General features: G+C 42.1%; 1 protein-coding gene across 2 annotated transcripts in view; it reads right to left on the bottom strand.

Moving 5' to 3' along the window:
• The window catches only part of LOC129822899 (dihydropyrimidine dehydrogenase [NADP(+)]-like), a 213809-nt gene that overhangs the window by 121222 nt on the left and 75694 nt on the right, over window positions 1–16893 (bottom strand). For both annotated transcript variants that reach the window (XM_055881411.1, XM_055881410.1), the window contains exons 9-12: window positions 13902–14009; window positions 10794–10963; window positions 9127–9337; window positions 1050–1234 (exon numbers count right to left, since the gene is read on the bottom strand). In XM_055881411.1, the coding sequence (XP_055737386.1) occupies window positions 1050–1234; window positions 9127–9337; window positions 10794–10963; window positions 13902–14009 (674 nt within the window). The remainder of the gene's footprint in view (window positions 1–1049; window positions 1235–9126; window positions 9338–10793; window positions 10964–13901; window positions 14010–16893) is intronic.

The raw sequence follows: 16893 nt of genomic DNA, 5'->3' as shown, positions 1-16893 counted from the left end.
CAGTAATATCACATTCTGATATAAAACACACTATTATCCTGAACGTGGAACACACAGTTCAAGGGATCCCTGAATGGATCAGATATTAATTGCTGACCCTTTCCGGCAAATTGCCTGAATTAATTTCCTCTTCCTTGGTCGATTACTGCACAAAACCGAGGAATCTACTGTTGCTTCCTTTCTGGTTACAAGTGGCATTTAATCTGCAAATAAACACTTGTCTATGCTTTGCACTGAACACATCTACATTACTACAATTAACCTGCATCTGAACCGGGCCCCGGTCTGCCGAACGCTGCACTTTGCAGTATAATCTGAGGGGAAATGGAGGGATGGCGAGGAGGATGGAGGGATGTAGAGGAAGTCAGGCACCTCAGGAAGACAAGCCAGCACGCTGGGAGAATTAGAGGCTGGAAATCAACCGCTGTCTCTGTTATTACATGCGGGAGCAGGAAAGAGTCCTCTCTAATCCTGCCTTTACACAGACTAGTGCACCACACACCCATCTGTACTGCACTTTGACTCATTCACTTAGTGTTCACCACAGTAAGTGCTGCGTGCAGTACAGTACGGAGTGTACATGCTGAGTGTTCGAGGTGAATGTAGTAATGATGATGATGTATCATTTGGCTTCCTTTCCACTTCCTTTTCAAACCCACAGAAGACATGAATTAATCCACAACGGAAAGAGCTAATATTGTATTGGGACTATTTCAATATTGACATATTCTGCTAATTGAGAAGTGATGTAATTGCCTTGGTTCATTCATGAATCTACACACGGGGATGCTGTTATTGGGGAAAAGAAAAGGAAACAAATGAAAGTCTAGCAAGATGAAGTACTGAACATTGATACTGTGTAAATGTTTATAGTCACTCTCAAAAAGTGAAGGTTTAGTTGATCGTTAGTGAAACGTTAGCTTTCTCTAAAGCCTCCATCTTTCCTTTTCTATTTCTTTCTCCTCCTCCCTTGTGTGTGTATGTTGAAAACATTGTGACATTCTGTATGTGTGTGTGTGTAGAACACAGCCATGGGGCTGGGGACACACCTGTAGGTACTTGTGCATGTGCCAGGATGCCTGTTTGCCGTCGTTGACTGACTCCACGGTGGTGTTTGCCTGTCCTGCCACGTCGCCCCCAGCAAACACCCAGGACTCACTGCTCTGCATGCTCTCTGGGTCCAGCTCTGGGAGACCCCAGCGGTTCAACAGCACCGGAGCCATGGCCTCTTTCACTGGAGGAACGGGGAGAGAGGATCCACAGTTAGTGATGGTGTGGGCAGTACTTAAGTACAAATACTTGAAAGTACTACTTAAGTCATTTTTGGGGGGTATCTGTACTTTACTTCACTATTTATAAATTTGACAACTTTTACTTTCACTTCACTACATTCCAAAAGAAAATAATATTCATTTTACTCCATACATTTTCCCTGACACCCAAAAGTACTCTTACATTTTGAATGCGTCACACGACAGGAAAATGGTCCAATTCACGCACTTGTCAAGAGAAAGTCCTTGGTCAAACCTATTGCCTCTGATCTTGTGGACTCATTGCACAAATGCTTTGTTTGTTAATTATGTCTGAGTGTTGGAGTGTGCCCCTGGCTATCCATACATTTAAAAAACAAGAATGGTGGCATCTGGTTTGCTTAATATAAGGAATTTGAAATTATACTTTTGACACTATATAAGAATATGTCTAATTTACTTTTGATACTCAGTATTTTTTACTCAAGTAGAATTTTACTGGGTGACAATTCAACTTTTATTTGAGTCATTTTCTAATAAGGGATCTTTACTTTTACTCAAGTATGACGACTGGGTACTTTTTCCACCAGTGGGTGTGTGTGTTTGTGTGACAGAGATAGAAAGAGAGAAAGAAAGAAAGAGAGAACGACAGAGAGAGAAAGTGAGAGAAAGAGGCGAGAGACGACAGAAAGTGATAGAGATAGAGAGGAGAGAGAAAGAGAGAGAGAGAAAAGAGAGAACGGAGAGAGAGGAAGTGAGAGAAAGAGGCGAGAGACAACAAAGTGATAGAGATAGAGAGGAGAGAGAAAGAGAGAGAGAACGGAGAGAGGAAGAGAACGAGATTAAAAAAATGGAGTGAGAGACCGTGATGGACTACAAACCATACAGAGAGCAATATGAAGTGTGACAAGACCGATGACAGCAGGGGATTCACGCTCTCTGTCTCTCCCCTCACTCTCAGCTAGGTTAATGTAACATTTCCTGAGGCATTCATTCACCGTTAGCTGAATGTTAGCCTAGAGATCCTCTGTCAAACTGATCTACATTATAAAAAAGCTCATTTTCTTCTACCTTACCTATACAATTCATCTTTCAGACTAAATGCTTTTCAGCATGGAAGATGGCCTGCATCTATCAGCAGGGACATTTTTAAATACAGATCTGCGAGTTGGACAAGATTTATTACACTCTATTAGAATTACTAGAGGGAGGGGGGAAAGTTTCACATTCCCAGTCTATTCAATGGGGAAAGGTTTTCATTTGACGCCCAAAATACAAGGAAAAGTACACAAATAAGAATACAATGAGAACCTGCTATTTTTTATTGCAACCATACTATTCAGGTTGAATTCCTCCATAAGGGGAGGACAGTAGAGAATGTGTAGAGAGTTGCCGTGTCAAACCCCTCAGAGCGGAACACCGGCTGTCATGTAACGGCCATCTTGCTGCAGTGTTACACACACATGACAATGTATGATGCGGTGAATGTTATCATACACACTGATGGGGGATAAACACAGCAGCGTCGTCCTGCCATAGTGATGAACAGACTCTTGAAATTGGGGAAATAAAATGGTGTCAAGATGATTGCAGCAGAAATTCTGGGCTTTTGTCCATTCACTTAGTAGAAGACACATACCTCATTATACTGTACAAAAATGTGTTTTGGTATATTCAGCAGAATATTTCATATGGAATGTTGTGTTACCATATATTTCCATATAATCCATATGTTTAATCATCCATTCTGAGCCATCCTGCTATGCTATAACAGCTAGAGCTAGACCTACACAACACATAAACTCGGCAAAAAAAAGAAATGGCCCTTTTTCAGGACCTTGTCTTTCAAAGATAATTCGTAAAAATCTAAATAACTTCACAGATCTTTATTGTAAAGGGTGTAAACACTGTTTCCCACGTTTGTTCAATGAACCATAAACAATTAATGAACATGCACCTACCTGTGGAACAGTCATTAAGACACTAACAGCTTACAGACGGTAGGCAATTAAGGTCTGGTTATGAAATCTTAGGACACTAAAGAGGCCTTTCTACTGACTCTGAAAAACACCAAAAGAAAGATGCCCAGGGTCCCTGCTCATCTGTGTGAACGTGCTGTAGGCATGCTGCAAGGAGGCATGAGGACTGCAGATGTGGCTGAGGCAATAAATTGCAATGTCCGTACTGTGAGACGCCTAAGACAGCGCTACAGGGAGACAGGAAGGACAGCTGATTATCCTCGCAGTGGCAGACCACGTGTAACAACACCTGCACAGGATCGGTACATCCGAACATCACACCTGCGGGACAAGTACAGGATGGCAACAACAACTGCCCGAGTTACACCAGGAACGCACAATCCCTCCATCAGTGCTCAGACTGTCCGCAATAGGCTGAAAGAGGCTGGACTGAGGGCTTGTAGGCCTGTTGTAAGGCAGGTCCTCACCAGACATCACCGGCAACAACATCGCCTATGGGCAAAAACCCACCGTCGCTGGACGAGACAGGACTGGACTAAAGTGCTCTTCACTGACGAGTCACGGTTTTGTCTCACCAGGGGTGATGGTCGGATTCATGTTTATCATCGAAGGAATGAGCGTTACACCGAGGCCTGTACTCTGGAGTGGGATCGATTTACAGGTGGAGGGCCCGTCATGGTCTGTGGCGATCTGTCACAGCATCATCGGACTGAGCTTGTTGTCATTGCAGGCAATCTCAAAGCTGTGCATTACAGGGAGGACACCCTCCTCCCTCATGTGGTACCCTTCCTGCAGGCTCATCCTGACATGACCCTCTAGCATGACAATGCCACCAGCCATACTTCTCGTTCTGTGCGTGATTTCCTTCAAGACAGGAATGTCAGTGTTCTGCCATGGCCAGCGAAAAGCCATTCCCCCCAGAAATGTCAGGGAACTTGCAGGTGCCTTGGTGGAAGAGTGGGGTAACATCTCACAGCAAGAACTGGCAAATCTGGTGCAGTCCATGAGGAGGAGATGTACTGCAGTACGTAGCTAGGGCCTATACAACACCTGTATCCCTCATAATAACAGCTAGCTATAACTGCTGTAGCTAGAGCTCATACAACATTGCCACGTTTATTATATTACACACACCTTAATGCATACTTTTAAACTATATTATATGAGCTAAACATACAATTAAAAAATAAAGTATAATTTTTAGAAAGTACTAATGGGGAAGTGCTTATATGGCCAACCAGTGGCTTCAAAGCTTCTCATTGGCTAACACATAGCATCAGCAATCCAGGGTTTATATACATCTTTGGCATGAACGCACACGCATGCAAACTATGCACACTCCCACACACAGAAACACACACACACTTTTTGTGACAGTCCAGCGTAAAGGGAAAGAGATGCTTAGCTAACACAGAGGAGGTGGGTGCATCATGTCTCCAGTTCCCCACCCACCCTCCATGAAACTCAGCAGGAAGGAGACCAATGCAGGAAGGAGGCATGGGTGCAATAATGGCTGCCTCCCTCCCTCCCAGAACTGAGTCTGCTTCCCAAATGACACATTACACCCTATTCCCTTTAAAGTGCGCTACTTTTGACCAGAACCCATAGGGCTCTGGTCAAAGGCAGTTGACTACATAGGGAATATGGTGCCATTTGCGACGCACACTGGGTCCAGCCCACCAGACTATACAGGCCAGGTTTTAACTGCTAACTCATCCTACAGCTGTGTTCATTGCCAAGCGGAACATCCTCTGTGGGTCTGACAACATACTTAAGTGGATAAGTGATTCATAGTTCAAGAATAAGGATCATTCTGACTGTACTACTCTGGGGATTCTTTTCTCAGCATTTTGTTGTTTCTGTACGATGAAATTACACACTCAAAACACACACACGCTTGCAAGCGCGCTTGACACACATACACACACAAACACACACACTCGCATGCCAAGGCACGGATCAATTCCTTCCTAAATATGCAGGCAATCAGGTTTGGCAGAAATATCATCCTATCAAATTAAACTAGTTTGCTTGGAGTCATGCACCCCATTTAATTCAGGCTCTTATCAGTAATTCCTCATGTTTTAATTAACCTTGGTGATTAATTGCTAATCATAACAATACCCTCCTTAGCACTCGACGACACCTTTGGGGATGTGGAGCAGGTTCTAAGGATGTTTCTTTAGCAACAGGTCAACCATAGTACCGGGGGGTGGGGGGGGGAGATAGTCCGCATCCCAGATGCCATCCTTTACTATGCACTCCTTTTTACCAGAGCTTGATGGACCCTGGTCAAAAATAGTGCACTATGAAAGGAATAGAGTGCCTTTTGACAAGCAAACAGAGTAACAAAATGGATAATAAAATCCATTTGAGCTGTGAAGAGGTGGAAGTGGGTAGACCGAATCAGTGGAGCAGATTACGATAACAATCAGTCAATCAAGCCTTTACCCCATCTATAAAATCAATAAGACACAGTCAGATAGACACAGTCAGGCAAGAACGTCAGCGGAACTCGGTCTACACCGAGTCTCTCACACTCTCTCTTTATCTTAATTACTTGGTTGAGTAGATGTGTATTTCACCATCACGACCGATTATGAATGCGTGTAAAACATGTTCAGTTTCTGCCTGCTTAGGTAGCCCCAACTATGTATTTGTGCATCTGTGCTGCATCGCAAGGTTGGCTAATGGCAGCGCTAGCTGGGTAACCAGTTGTAAAGCTCTGTCGCTCTATCGCCGAGCACTTGTGTGTGTGTGTGTGTGTGTGTGTGTGTGTGTGTGTGTGTGTGTGTGTGTGTGTGTGTGTGTGTGTGTGTGTGTGTGTGTGTGTGTGTGTGTGTGCGCACGGACGTCACCGGGCGGTCGTCTGAGCTTGAAACTCATTACAGTGATTTCATGTCATTGTTGGGTGACTCTGGACAGTGTGTGGCGTTTGTGGCCCTCCTGCAATACCCACCTCTGTTTATTCAATAGCAGCCTAATTGAAAATCATAGCAGGTATGGCCTTTTCTCAACGCAATCTAATTACCTGCCCTGGCGACAGTGTCACACAAAAAGACAGGCGTTGTCTTGTAAGCAAGTGGGTTTAAAAAAATTATCATCCTAGACAAGGGCTCCTCTACTGGTGCCCTCCAGGTTTGGCCCCCACATGTTTTCCGTGCAATTTTTTTAAAATAAAAATAATAATATATATACATATTATTATATATATTATTATACACAGTCAAACGTTTGGAAACACCTACTCATTCCAAGGTTTTTCTTTATTTTTACTATTTTCTATATTGTAGAATAATAGTGAAGACATCAAAACTATGAAAAAGCGCAATCATATGGTAACCAAAAAAGTGTTAAACATATCAACGTATATTTTATATTTGAGATTCTTCAAAGTAGCCATCCTTTGCCTTGATGACAGATTTGCACCCTATTGGCATTCTCTCAACCAGCTTCATGAAGTAGTCACCTGGAATGCATTTCAATTAACAGGTGTGCTTTGTTAAAAGTGGAATTTCTTTCCTTCTTCATTCGTTTGAGACATTCAGTAGTGTTGTGACAAGGTATGGGTGGTATACAGAAGATAGCCCTATTTGGTAAAAGACCAAGTCCATATTATAAGACATGAAGGTCAGTCAATCCGGAGAATTTCAAGAACTTTGAAAGTTTCTTCAAGAGCAGTATCAAAAACTATCAAGCGCTATGATGAAACTGCCTCTCATGAGGACAGCCACAGGAAAGGAAGACCCAGAGATATCTCTGCTGCAGAGGGTAAGTTCATTAGAATTACCAGCCTCAGAAATTGAAGCCCAAATAAATGCTTCACAGAGTCCAAGTAACAGACACATTTCAACATCAACTGTTCAGAGGAGACTGCGTGAATCAGGCCTTCATGGTCGAATTGCTGCAAAGAAACCACTACTAAAGGACACCAATAAGAAGAAGAGCCTTGCTTTGGCCAAGAAACATGAGTAATAGACATTAGACCGGTGGAAATCTGTCCTTTGGTCTGATGAGTCCAAATTTGAGATTTCTGGTTCCAACAGCTGTGTCTTTGTGAGATGCAGAGTAGGTGAACGGATGATCTCCACATGTGTGGGTCCCACCGTGAAACTTGGAGGAGGAGGGGAGGTGTGATGGTGCTTTGCTGGGGACACTGTCTGGGATTTATTTAGATGTCAAGGCACACTTAACCAGCATGGCTACCACAGCATTCTGCAGTGATATGCCATCCCACCTGGTTTGCGCTTAGTGGAACTATCATTTGTTTCTCAACAGGACAATGACCCCAAAGACACCTCCAGGCTGTGTAAGGGCTATTTGACCAAGAAGGAGAGTGATGGAGTGCTGCATCAGATGACCTGGCCTCCACAATTACCCAACCTCTGGGATAAGTTGGACCGCAGAGTGAAGGAAAAGCAGCCAACAAGTGCTCAGCATATGTGGGAACAAGACTGTTAGAAAAGCATTCCAGGTGAAGCTGGTTGAGAGAATGCCAAGAGTGTGCAAAGCTGTCATCAAGGCCAAGAGTGGCTACTTTGAAGAATCTAACATCTAAAATATACTTTTATTTGTTTAACACTTTTTTCGTTACTACATGATTCCATATGTGTTATTTCATAGTTGCGATGTCTTCACTATTATTCTATAAGGTAGAAAATAGTAAAAATAATGAAAAAACCTTGAATGAGTAGGTGTGTCCAAACTTTTGACTGGTACTGTATATATATAGTTGGACATAAGACTGTAACAACACCAGGAAATCAGCTTCAAGTGATTACATTTAAAAAAAAAAAAAATCTGTTCCCAAGTATTCCCAATAATAGAGAGACACGTGATCGAATTAAAATGTAAGCAAGGTTTGAAATTATGTTTTAATCAAATATTATATCCGTTTTGGCTTCTTGCGGTCAATTTTCAGTCTACATATTATTTCTAATTATGTTCCAACCCCCTGACAAGGTTCTGTAAACACTCACATACAGGCAGACACACAGGCACGCTAACATGCACAGACACACAGGCACGCTAACATGCACAGACACGCACGCACGCTAACATGCACAGACACGCACGCACGCTAACATGCACAGACACGCACGCACGCTAACATGCACAGACACGCACGCACGCTAACACGCACGCACGCTAACAGACACGCACACGCACACGCACACGCACACGCACACGCACACACACACACACACACACACACACACACACACACACACACACACACACACACACACACACAAGACCCTCAAAACCCAAGTACATGGAGTTCTCATCACTGGCACTCATCTAAATTAGAGCCTCAACACAAGGCATATTGTGTTTAGATGATGATGAGGAAAACAATGTGATGAGTGTCGTCTTAAGTCCTACTCCAAATGTGCTAAACAATGATAAGTTAGACAGTCCTATCCAAACGGGAACACTGTCTTCGCTTGTATAATGAGAAATCTCCAGGAGAAAGGGGAGATCCCTGGTTTGTGTTTGTTTGCCAGGCTTTCTGTCTGTCTGTCTGACTCTGTTTAATGCAGCTCAAGGATAACATCCTCACGCTGTTTTTAAAGCAATAATGTAGACAACATTCAACACAAACTCTTCAGAGAAACACTCAATTTGAGGATATTTGTAAAAGTTGATAAAAACTATAACAGTGGACTGTGCTGTCAAAGAGTCTACTCATATGGCAAAACTCAGGTTCCATTCAGAGTAAAGGTATTATTATTGTGTATCAATAGCAAGACTGGGATGGCGGTTAGTCAATGGTCACATGGCACCTTTACTTACTGTAGAACATGTTTGTAAAGCTGTCATTTATACAAAACTCCTCCCAACAAATATTTGTGATGTTCAATGCACTTTCAATAAAGTTTGACTATAATTGATACCTTTGGGGTCGCTCAGCATGGATCCGAAGGCACTGATGATGTAATCGGCCTTGAGGCGTATGATCTGATCCTCGTCCTCCATCCAATCACCTTCGTCTGTCAGCTCCGTACGACAGAACTCCATTCCCGCCACGCGACCCGCCTTCATGATGACCTCACGAGGGGACAGGAAGGGCATGAACTCACACTTCTCTTCCTTGGCCAGCTCCATCTATAGGTAGGGCAAATATAGAGCTCAGGGGTCAATGGTGATGGGTCATCGACAGGTTACATCTTTAAATTGTGGCTTGAATTGTGTTGAATTTTTTTAAGTATCAAAAATTTGATTTTTTTTTATCACAATATTTCTCGTCAAATGCAAAGCCATTTTAATCTAAAACTGGACAAAAATATGTCTAATTATCAAGCCCAAGGTACAACTTTTTTATTCCCTTCGTTTGTCAGGACTGGAAAATATATTTTGTAGTGTCACACATTACAACTGCACACAATAGAAGACACTAGGAAGTTTTCCTGCTTTGTTCAAAGACCTTCAATTTCATACGGATTAATGAAAAAAGGCCCCATCTACAACAAAGTCATTGAAATTACGTTTCCAGTCCTGAGATGTGCACAAAAGGGAAGGGGGGTGGGTTGCTTCTATAATAGCTTCCCTTTCTCTCAGTTTTCTGAAATTGTCTCAGTTGACATCAATGCTCATGCTTCACACAATATTGAACTTTTTTCAATGTGATGTGAAGGTTACTGACGCCTACAAGAGGCCTAAACTTAATATACCTTATAAACAAACTTAATTAGTGTGAGGCGATGCTAGCAGCTTAACTGTCTGCTTCTGCGGGGAAAAGCAAACAGCTGTTGATAATCACCTTACTTTTCTCATTTCGTTAGGGTTATTTTTGGCGTTACTATGGCAGCAAGAGGTGTGCTCTGACACGACGCATGACTAAAGGTGCCGTTGGACGATGATTCTAGAATGAACTGTGCTGTCAAGCTCAACTCTCAACTAGAATAGAATTGACAGAAAGACACCTTGAACTTTTCATCACACTCACAATCATAACTAATATACGGCAGTTGAAGAATGCATCTTAACTCCAAGTGCTACTTTTACTGATGGTCTAACACATCAAAAGTTGTTAAGAATCAAGACTGAAGGGAGTATACGAGTCAATGTCATGCTTCAAATGCAGGGATATCTTTTGAAGGAACAGTGAAAATAGCTACAGCACTGCCTATGATATCCTTCCTCTCTCCTTTGTGGCAGCGCTACTAGAAAGGGACAGATCCCAGTGAGTCCGTCTGGGGCTCACGGCAGTGTGTGTGTGCAGGCGGAGAGCTTTTGACAGTTATCGCCCTCCAGAACCTAAGACAGGCCTTTGTAATAAACCAGAAAAAAGCGGCTTAAAAAACATGTCAGCAGGGCCAAGGAGAGGACACTCACACAGACAGCTTAATAAAGACAGCGTCCTCTCTCCTCTTCACTAGCCTTCTCCCTAACACTATCTCTCTGTCTATCTTTCTCCCTCAGTCTTTCTCTCTCTGTCTGTCTTTCTCAAACAAGTTAAGCATCTGGTACACTGGTAACATTTAGCGATCTCTCCCTCTGTCAACGTCTTCTCTTTTATCCTTTCTTTCCTTTTCTCTCCTTTCTTCTTGTTTGTCTCTACCTCCTCGGGGACAGCCCTGATGTTGGTGAAGCCTTTCCTAAACACCACGTAGACCCGCTTGGCACCGCAGCGCAGGGAAGAAGTGGCACAGTCGAAAGCTGTGTCTCCTGAACCCAGAACAATCACCGTACCACGCAGCTCTGGCAGGGAAGACTTGCAGCTACACATTCCTAAAAGCGGGAGGAGAAGAGAAAAGGAGTTACAATCTGATCATTTACTGTGTTGATTTTGAGATTACATATACAGTGCCAGTCAAAAGTTTGGACATACCTACTCATTCTACAATGTAGAATAATAGCGAACACAACAAAACTATGAAATAACACATACGGTATCATGTAATAACCAAAAAAGGGTTAAACAAATCAAAATATATTTTATATTTGAGATTCTTCAAAGTAGCCGCCCTTTGCCTTGACGACAGCTTTGCAGACTCTTGGCATTCTCTCAAACAGCTTCATGAGGTAGTCACCTGAAATGCATATCAATTAACAGGTGTGCCTTATAAAAAGTACATTTGTGGAATTTCTTTCCATATTAATGCGTTTCAGCCAATCAGTTGTGTTGTGACAAGGTAGGGGTGGTACACAGAATATAGCCCTATTTGGTAAAATACCAAGTCCATATTATGGCAAGAACAGCTCAAATAAGCAAAGAGAAATGACCGTCCATCATTACTTTAGGACATGAAGGTCAGTCAATCTGGAAAAATAACTTTGAAAGTTTCTTCAAGTGCAGTAGCAAAAACCATCAAGCTCTATGATGAAACTGCCTCTCATGAGGACCGCCACAGGAAAGGAAGACCCAGAGTTACCTCTGCCGCAGAGGGTAAGTTCATTAGAATTACCAGCCTCAGAAATTGTAGCCCAAATAAATGCTTCAGAGTCCAAGTAACAGACACATCTCAACATCAACTGTTCAGAGGAGATTGTGAATCAGGCCTTCATGGTCGAATTGCTGCAAAGAAACCACTACTAAAGTACACCAATAAAAAGAAGAGACTTCCTTGGGCCAAGGAACACAAGCAATGGACATTAGACCAGTGGAAATCTGTCCTTTGGTCTGATGAGTCCAAATTTGAGATTTTTAGTTCCAACCACCGTGTCTTTGTGAGACGCAGAGTAGGTGAACGGATGATCTCTGCATGTGTGGTTCCCACTGTGAAGCATGGAGGAGGATGTGGGATGTTGTGGGGGTGCTTTGCTGGTGACACTGTCTGAGATTTATTTAGAATTCAAGGCACACTTAACCAGCATGGCTACCACAGCATTCTGCAGCGATACGCCATCCCATCTGGTTTACGCTTAGTGGGACTATCATTTGTTTTTCAATGACCCAACACACCTCTAAGCTATGTAAGGGCTATTTGACCAAGAAGGAGAGTGATGGAGTGCTGCATCAGATGACCTGGCCTCCACAATCACCCAACCTCAACCCAATTGAGATGGATTGGGATAAGTTGGACAGCATAGTGAAGGAAAAGCAGCCAACAGGTGCTCAGCCTATGGGGGAACTACTTCAAGACTGTTAAAAAAGCACTCAGGTGAAGTTGGTTGAGCGAATGCCAAGAGTGGCTACTTTGAAGGATCTAACATCTTAAATATATTTTGATTTGTTTAATACTCTTTTGGTTACTACATTATTCCATATGTCTTATTTCACAGATTTGATGTCTTAACTATTATTCTATAATGTAGAACATAGTAAAAATAAAGAAAAACCCTTGAATGAGTAGGTGTGTTCAAACTTTTGCCTAGTACTGTATGTCTAAGTGTTTAATTCATTGTGGGAAAACTACACTGAACAAAAACATAAAATGCAACATGCACTTATTAAGATTTTACTGAGTTACAGATCATAAAAGGAAATCAGTCAATTGAAATACATGAATTGACTCTGAATACAGATATGCATCTGTTGGTCACAGATACTGCAAGTAAAAAAAAAAGGTAGGGGCGTGGATCAGAAAACCAGTCTGTTTCTCATGCAGCGCAACCCATCTCCTTCGCATAGAGTTCATCAGGCTTTTGATTGTGGCCTGTGGAATGTTGTCCCACTCCCATTGAAGAATGGCTGTGAAAAGTTGCTGAATATTGGCGGGAACTGGAACACACTTTCGTACAAGTCGATCCAGAGCATCCCAAACATGCTCAACGGGTGACATGTCTGGTGAGTATCCTTGCGACATGGGGCTGTGCATTATCATGCTGAAACATGAGGTGATGGCAGTGGATGAATGGCACGACAATGGGCCTCGTGATCCTGTTATGGTAACTCTGTGCATTCAAATTGCCATCGCAATTGAGTTTGTTGTCCGTAGCTTATTCCAGCCCATACCATAACCCCACAATGGGGTACTCTGTTCACAACGTTGACATCAGCAAACCGCTCGCCCACACCACGCCAAACACGCTGTCTGCCATCTGCTCTGTACAACTCAAACTGGTATTCATCCAGTGTGCCAGGGGCCATCGAAGGTAAGCATTTGCCCACTGAAGTTTGTTACGATGCTTATCTGCAGTCAGGTCAAGACCCTTGTGAGGAGGCTGGTGGCTGGTCTCAGACAATCCCGCAGACGAAGAAGCCGGATGTGAAGTTCCTGAGGTAGCGCGGTTACACATGGTCTGCGGTTGTGAGATCAGTTGGAAGTACTGCCATATTCTCTAAAATAATGTTGGAGATGGCTTATGGTAGAGAAATTAACATTCAATTCTATGGCAACAACTCTGGTGGAGATTCCTGCAGTCAGCATGCCTATTGCACGTCCCCTCAAAACTTGAGACATCTGTGGCATTGTGTTGTGGGACAAAACTGCACATTTTAGAGTGGCCTTTTATTGTCCCAAGTACAAGGTGCACCTGTGTAATGATCATGCTGTTTAGTCAGCTTCTTGATATGCCAGACCTGTGGATGGATTATCTTGGTAAAGGAGAAATGCAACAAATGTGTGCATAACATTTGTGAGAAATAAGCTTTTTGTGTGTATGTTTATTTTAGCTGAGGAAACATGCCCTTACATATATTTTTCAGTATAAACGAAATCTTTAAAAAAAAATAAACAATTTAGTTGCGGCTGTCAATGCTTTTTCTATTGGCTGCAGTGTTCACCTGTTTTGCTGGCTTTGGAGACCAAAGGTAGGAAATCCTTTGACGTGTAAAAGCCTTGTTCGATCGTCAGCTCCTCAAATATTTTATGTCTGTTAGCCTGTGGAAGACCTGGTGACAAAACGACACAGAAGTAAAGCAATGGAGTTGAGAATAGTTTTATAGCAACAAATTAACAAATGGCACAGACAGAATTACGTAAATTCCTGAAAGTTTAAAGCCTTTACAGAAAAAACACATGACTTTCATGTGATCACATATGATATTATGTGAAGTTAATGTGATAACATGTGACAGCATGTAAAAGCAACATGTGATAACATGAAACTACATGCGAGAAAACATGATCTGATTCGAAATAAATCTGGCAACATGGGGATGGAAAATGTCAACATTTTTCACATGTGAATCTGCAATTCCACATGTGAGGTGAAAAGATGTTATTCTCCTCAACATAATGAACTCTAAATGTAACACATGGTTTCCCAGGTGAACAGCTGACCTCGCATGTGTCTCTCTCTACATGTGAAACTTCCCGCTCAACATGTGAAACAGCTCTTTTTTGGGAATGAAATTATATGGGGGTTTTAAAGTAAGTGGTACGCTGTTCAGATAAAATTGTTTCAAACAAATCTTTAACCAATGACAATATGATTCCATTTGACATTATCACTTAGCACAGATTTTTCAAAATGACCCCAGCTGGGATTTGAACTCAACCGCTCATCTTTCTGCTGTTCTGTCTATTCTCTCATCATTGATTTCCTTTACTTATTTCACCAATTTGAGGGTTTTCTGTGTCGTTGTCTAATGTTGGTGAGGAATATTATTCTGTTTTAATGTTACTCCTGAATCACTGTGATGAATATACATGTGTATTTTTAAGTAAAGTAAATATCAGCTTTGTTAAGTCCAACTATGCTTTTCTCTCACTCCTCTTGTCTACTGGTGACACTTTCTACAATCCTATGGAAGACAGAGCTCTCTAGTTTTTATTTATTTTATCAAGAGTCAGTTAAGAACAAATTCTTATTTACAATGACGGCCTACACCGGCCAAACCCGGGCGACGCTGGGCCAATTGTGCTCCGCCCTATGGGACTCCCAATCACGGCCGATTGTGATACAGCCTGGATTTGAACCAGGGTGTCTGTAGTGAGGAGCCTGTCATGTCAATCCAGTGAAAAACTACACTGGACAGAAATGGTTTTGTATTGGTTCCATTGTGTTGAGTACTGAGTTCTAAACCTTGACCTACAATTATCACTGTGATATATTTTACAGGGACAATACTTTAATCTATGCCTTAGAAATACCTGACAAAGCCTCTATTTTACCACAGGCAATCATGTCACATTGATATGAACAAGGCTCAGATCTAACACAATAGTAGAAACTGAGACTTGCTGGCTGCGTTTAAACATATCTTTTCCCACTAATTGGTCTTTTGACGAATCAGATCAGCTCTTTTGTCCAAAATTGGGCAAAATAACAGAATTGGGCTGCTTGTGTAAATGCAGCCACTGAGAAGAATTGGAAAGTGACACACTCTGAAATAATATAGCAATAACCTTTTTGGAGCAATATTGTAACATTAACTATATCAGTATGTTGGTATATACTTATATTAACCAACTTGTTAAAATGCATGGCCCCTAATGGGGATATTACTGTATATCACGGCTGAGGGCTCATTAAATATGGATATGAATTGCTGAGTAATGGTGACTGGGAGGGTAAATTGTGACACATAGCAGAGTAGTTTTATAACAGTGTTTAAAAATGCAAGGTTACAGTATATGAAACAATGGGCACATTCCACTAAGAAAGACAAGTGAGTAGTGTCCCTCATTTCTAGGAGAAGGCTTTTATGTTAAAACTTTTGAGGCAGCCAATTCTGCAGCAGTAGTAATCCAAAGAAATTAGACTGTGGGAACTGCTCTAATACTACAAACATACAGTATCTCTATAAGTAGTTAAACTACAGAAATAAAACATCTTTGGATTAACAGTATATGTGCCAAACAAACAAAATAGCATTTGTGATCAATACAAACAAAATACTATAGCACCATTATTGAAACCACTATATGCAGCTAAACAACAACAGGGAGGCGTTATCGAAGTGAAGTGACCTTTAAACCTATTCATCTGGGTTTAAACTGACCCTCTCCGAACCCCTCCCTGCAGTGTTACTCTGACTATACAGTCCTTTTTGTAAGTATTCAGACCCCTTGACGTTTTCCAATACTTAACAGCCGTATTCTAAAATGTATTAAAAAATATATATATAATTCTCAGCAATCTATACACAATACCCCATAATGACAAATCAAAAACATGTTTGTAGAAATGTTAGCAAATGTATTCAAAATAAAAACTGAAATAATACATTTACATAAGTATTCAGACCTTAACTCAGTACTTTGTTGAAGCACCTTTGGCAGCGAGCGATTACAGACTCGAGTCTTCTTGGGCACACCTGTATTTGGGGAGTTTCTTCCATTCTTCTCTGCAGATCCTCTCAAGCTCCATCAGGTTGGATGGGGATCAGTCGCTGCACAGCTATTTTTAGGTCTCTCCAGAGATGTTCGATCAGGTTCAAGTCCGGGCTCTGGCTGGGCCACTCAATAGAAATTCAGAGACTTGTCCCGAAGCCACTCCTGCATTGTCATGGCTGTCTGCTAAGGGTCGTTGTCCTAGTGGAAGGTGAACCTTCGCCCCAGACTGAGGTCCTGAGTGCTGGAGCAGGCTTTCATCAAGGATCTCTCTGTACATTGCTACGTTCATCTTTCCCTCAATCCTGACTAGTCTCCCAGTCCATGCCGCTGAAAAACATCCCCATAGCATGATGCTGCCACCACCATGATTCACCGTAGGGATGGTGCCAGAATTCCTCAAGATGTGACGCTTGGTATTAAGGCCAAAGAGTTCAATCTTGGTTTCATCACACCAGAGAATCTTGTTTCTCATGGTCAGAGAGTCCTTCAGGTGCC

The sequence above is a fragment of the Salvelinus fontinalis genome, chromosome 25 (assembly GCF_029448725.1).
Source record: "Salvelinus fontinalis isolate EN_2023a chromosome 25, ASM2944872v1, whole genome shotgun sequence".
In the NCBI taxonomy this organism is placed as follows: Eukaryota; Metazoa; Chordata; class Actinopteri; order Salmoniformes; family Salmonidae; genus Salvelinus; species Salvelinus fontinalis.
Note: the sequence above shows the minus strand (reverse complement) of the source record. Positions and strands in the feature narration are given on the sequence as shown.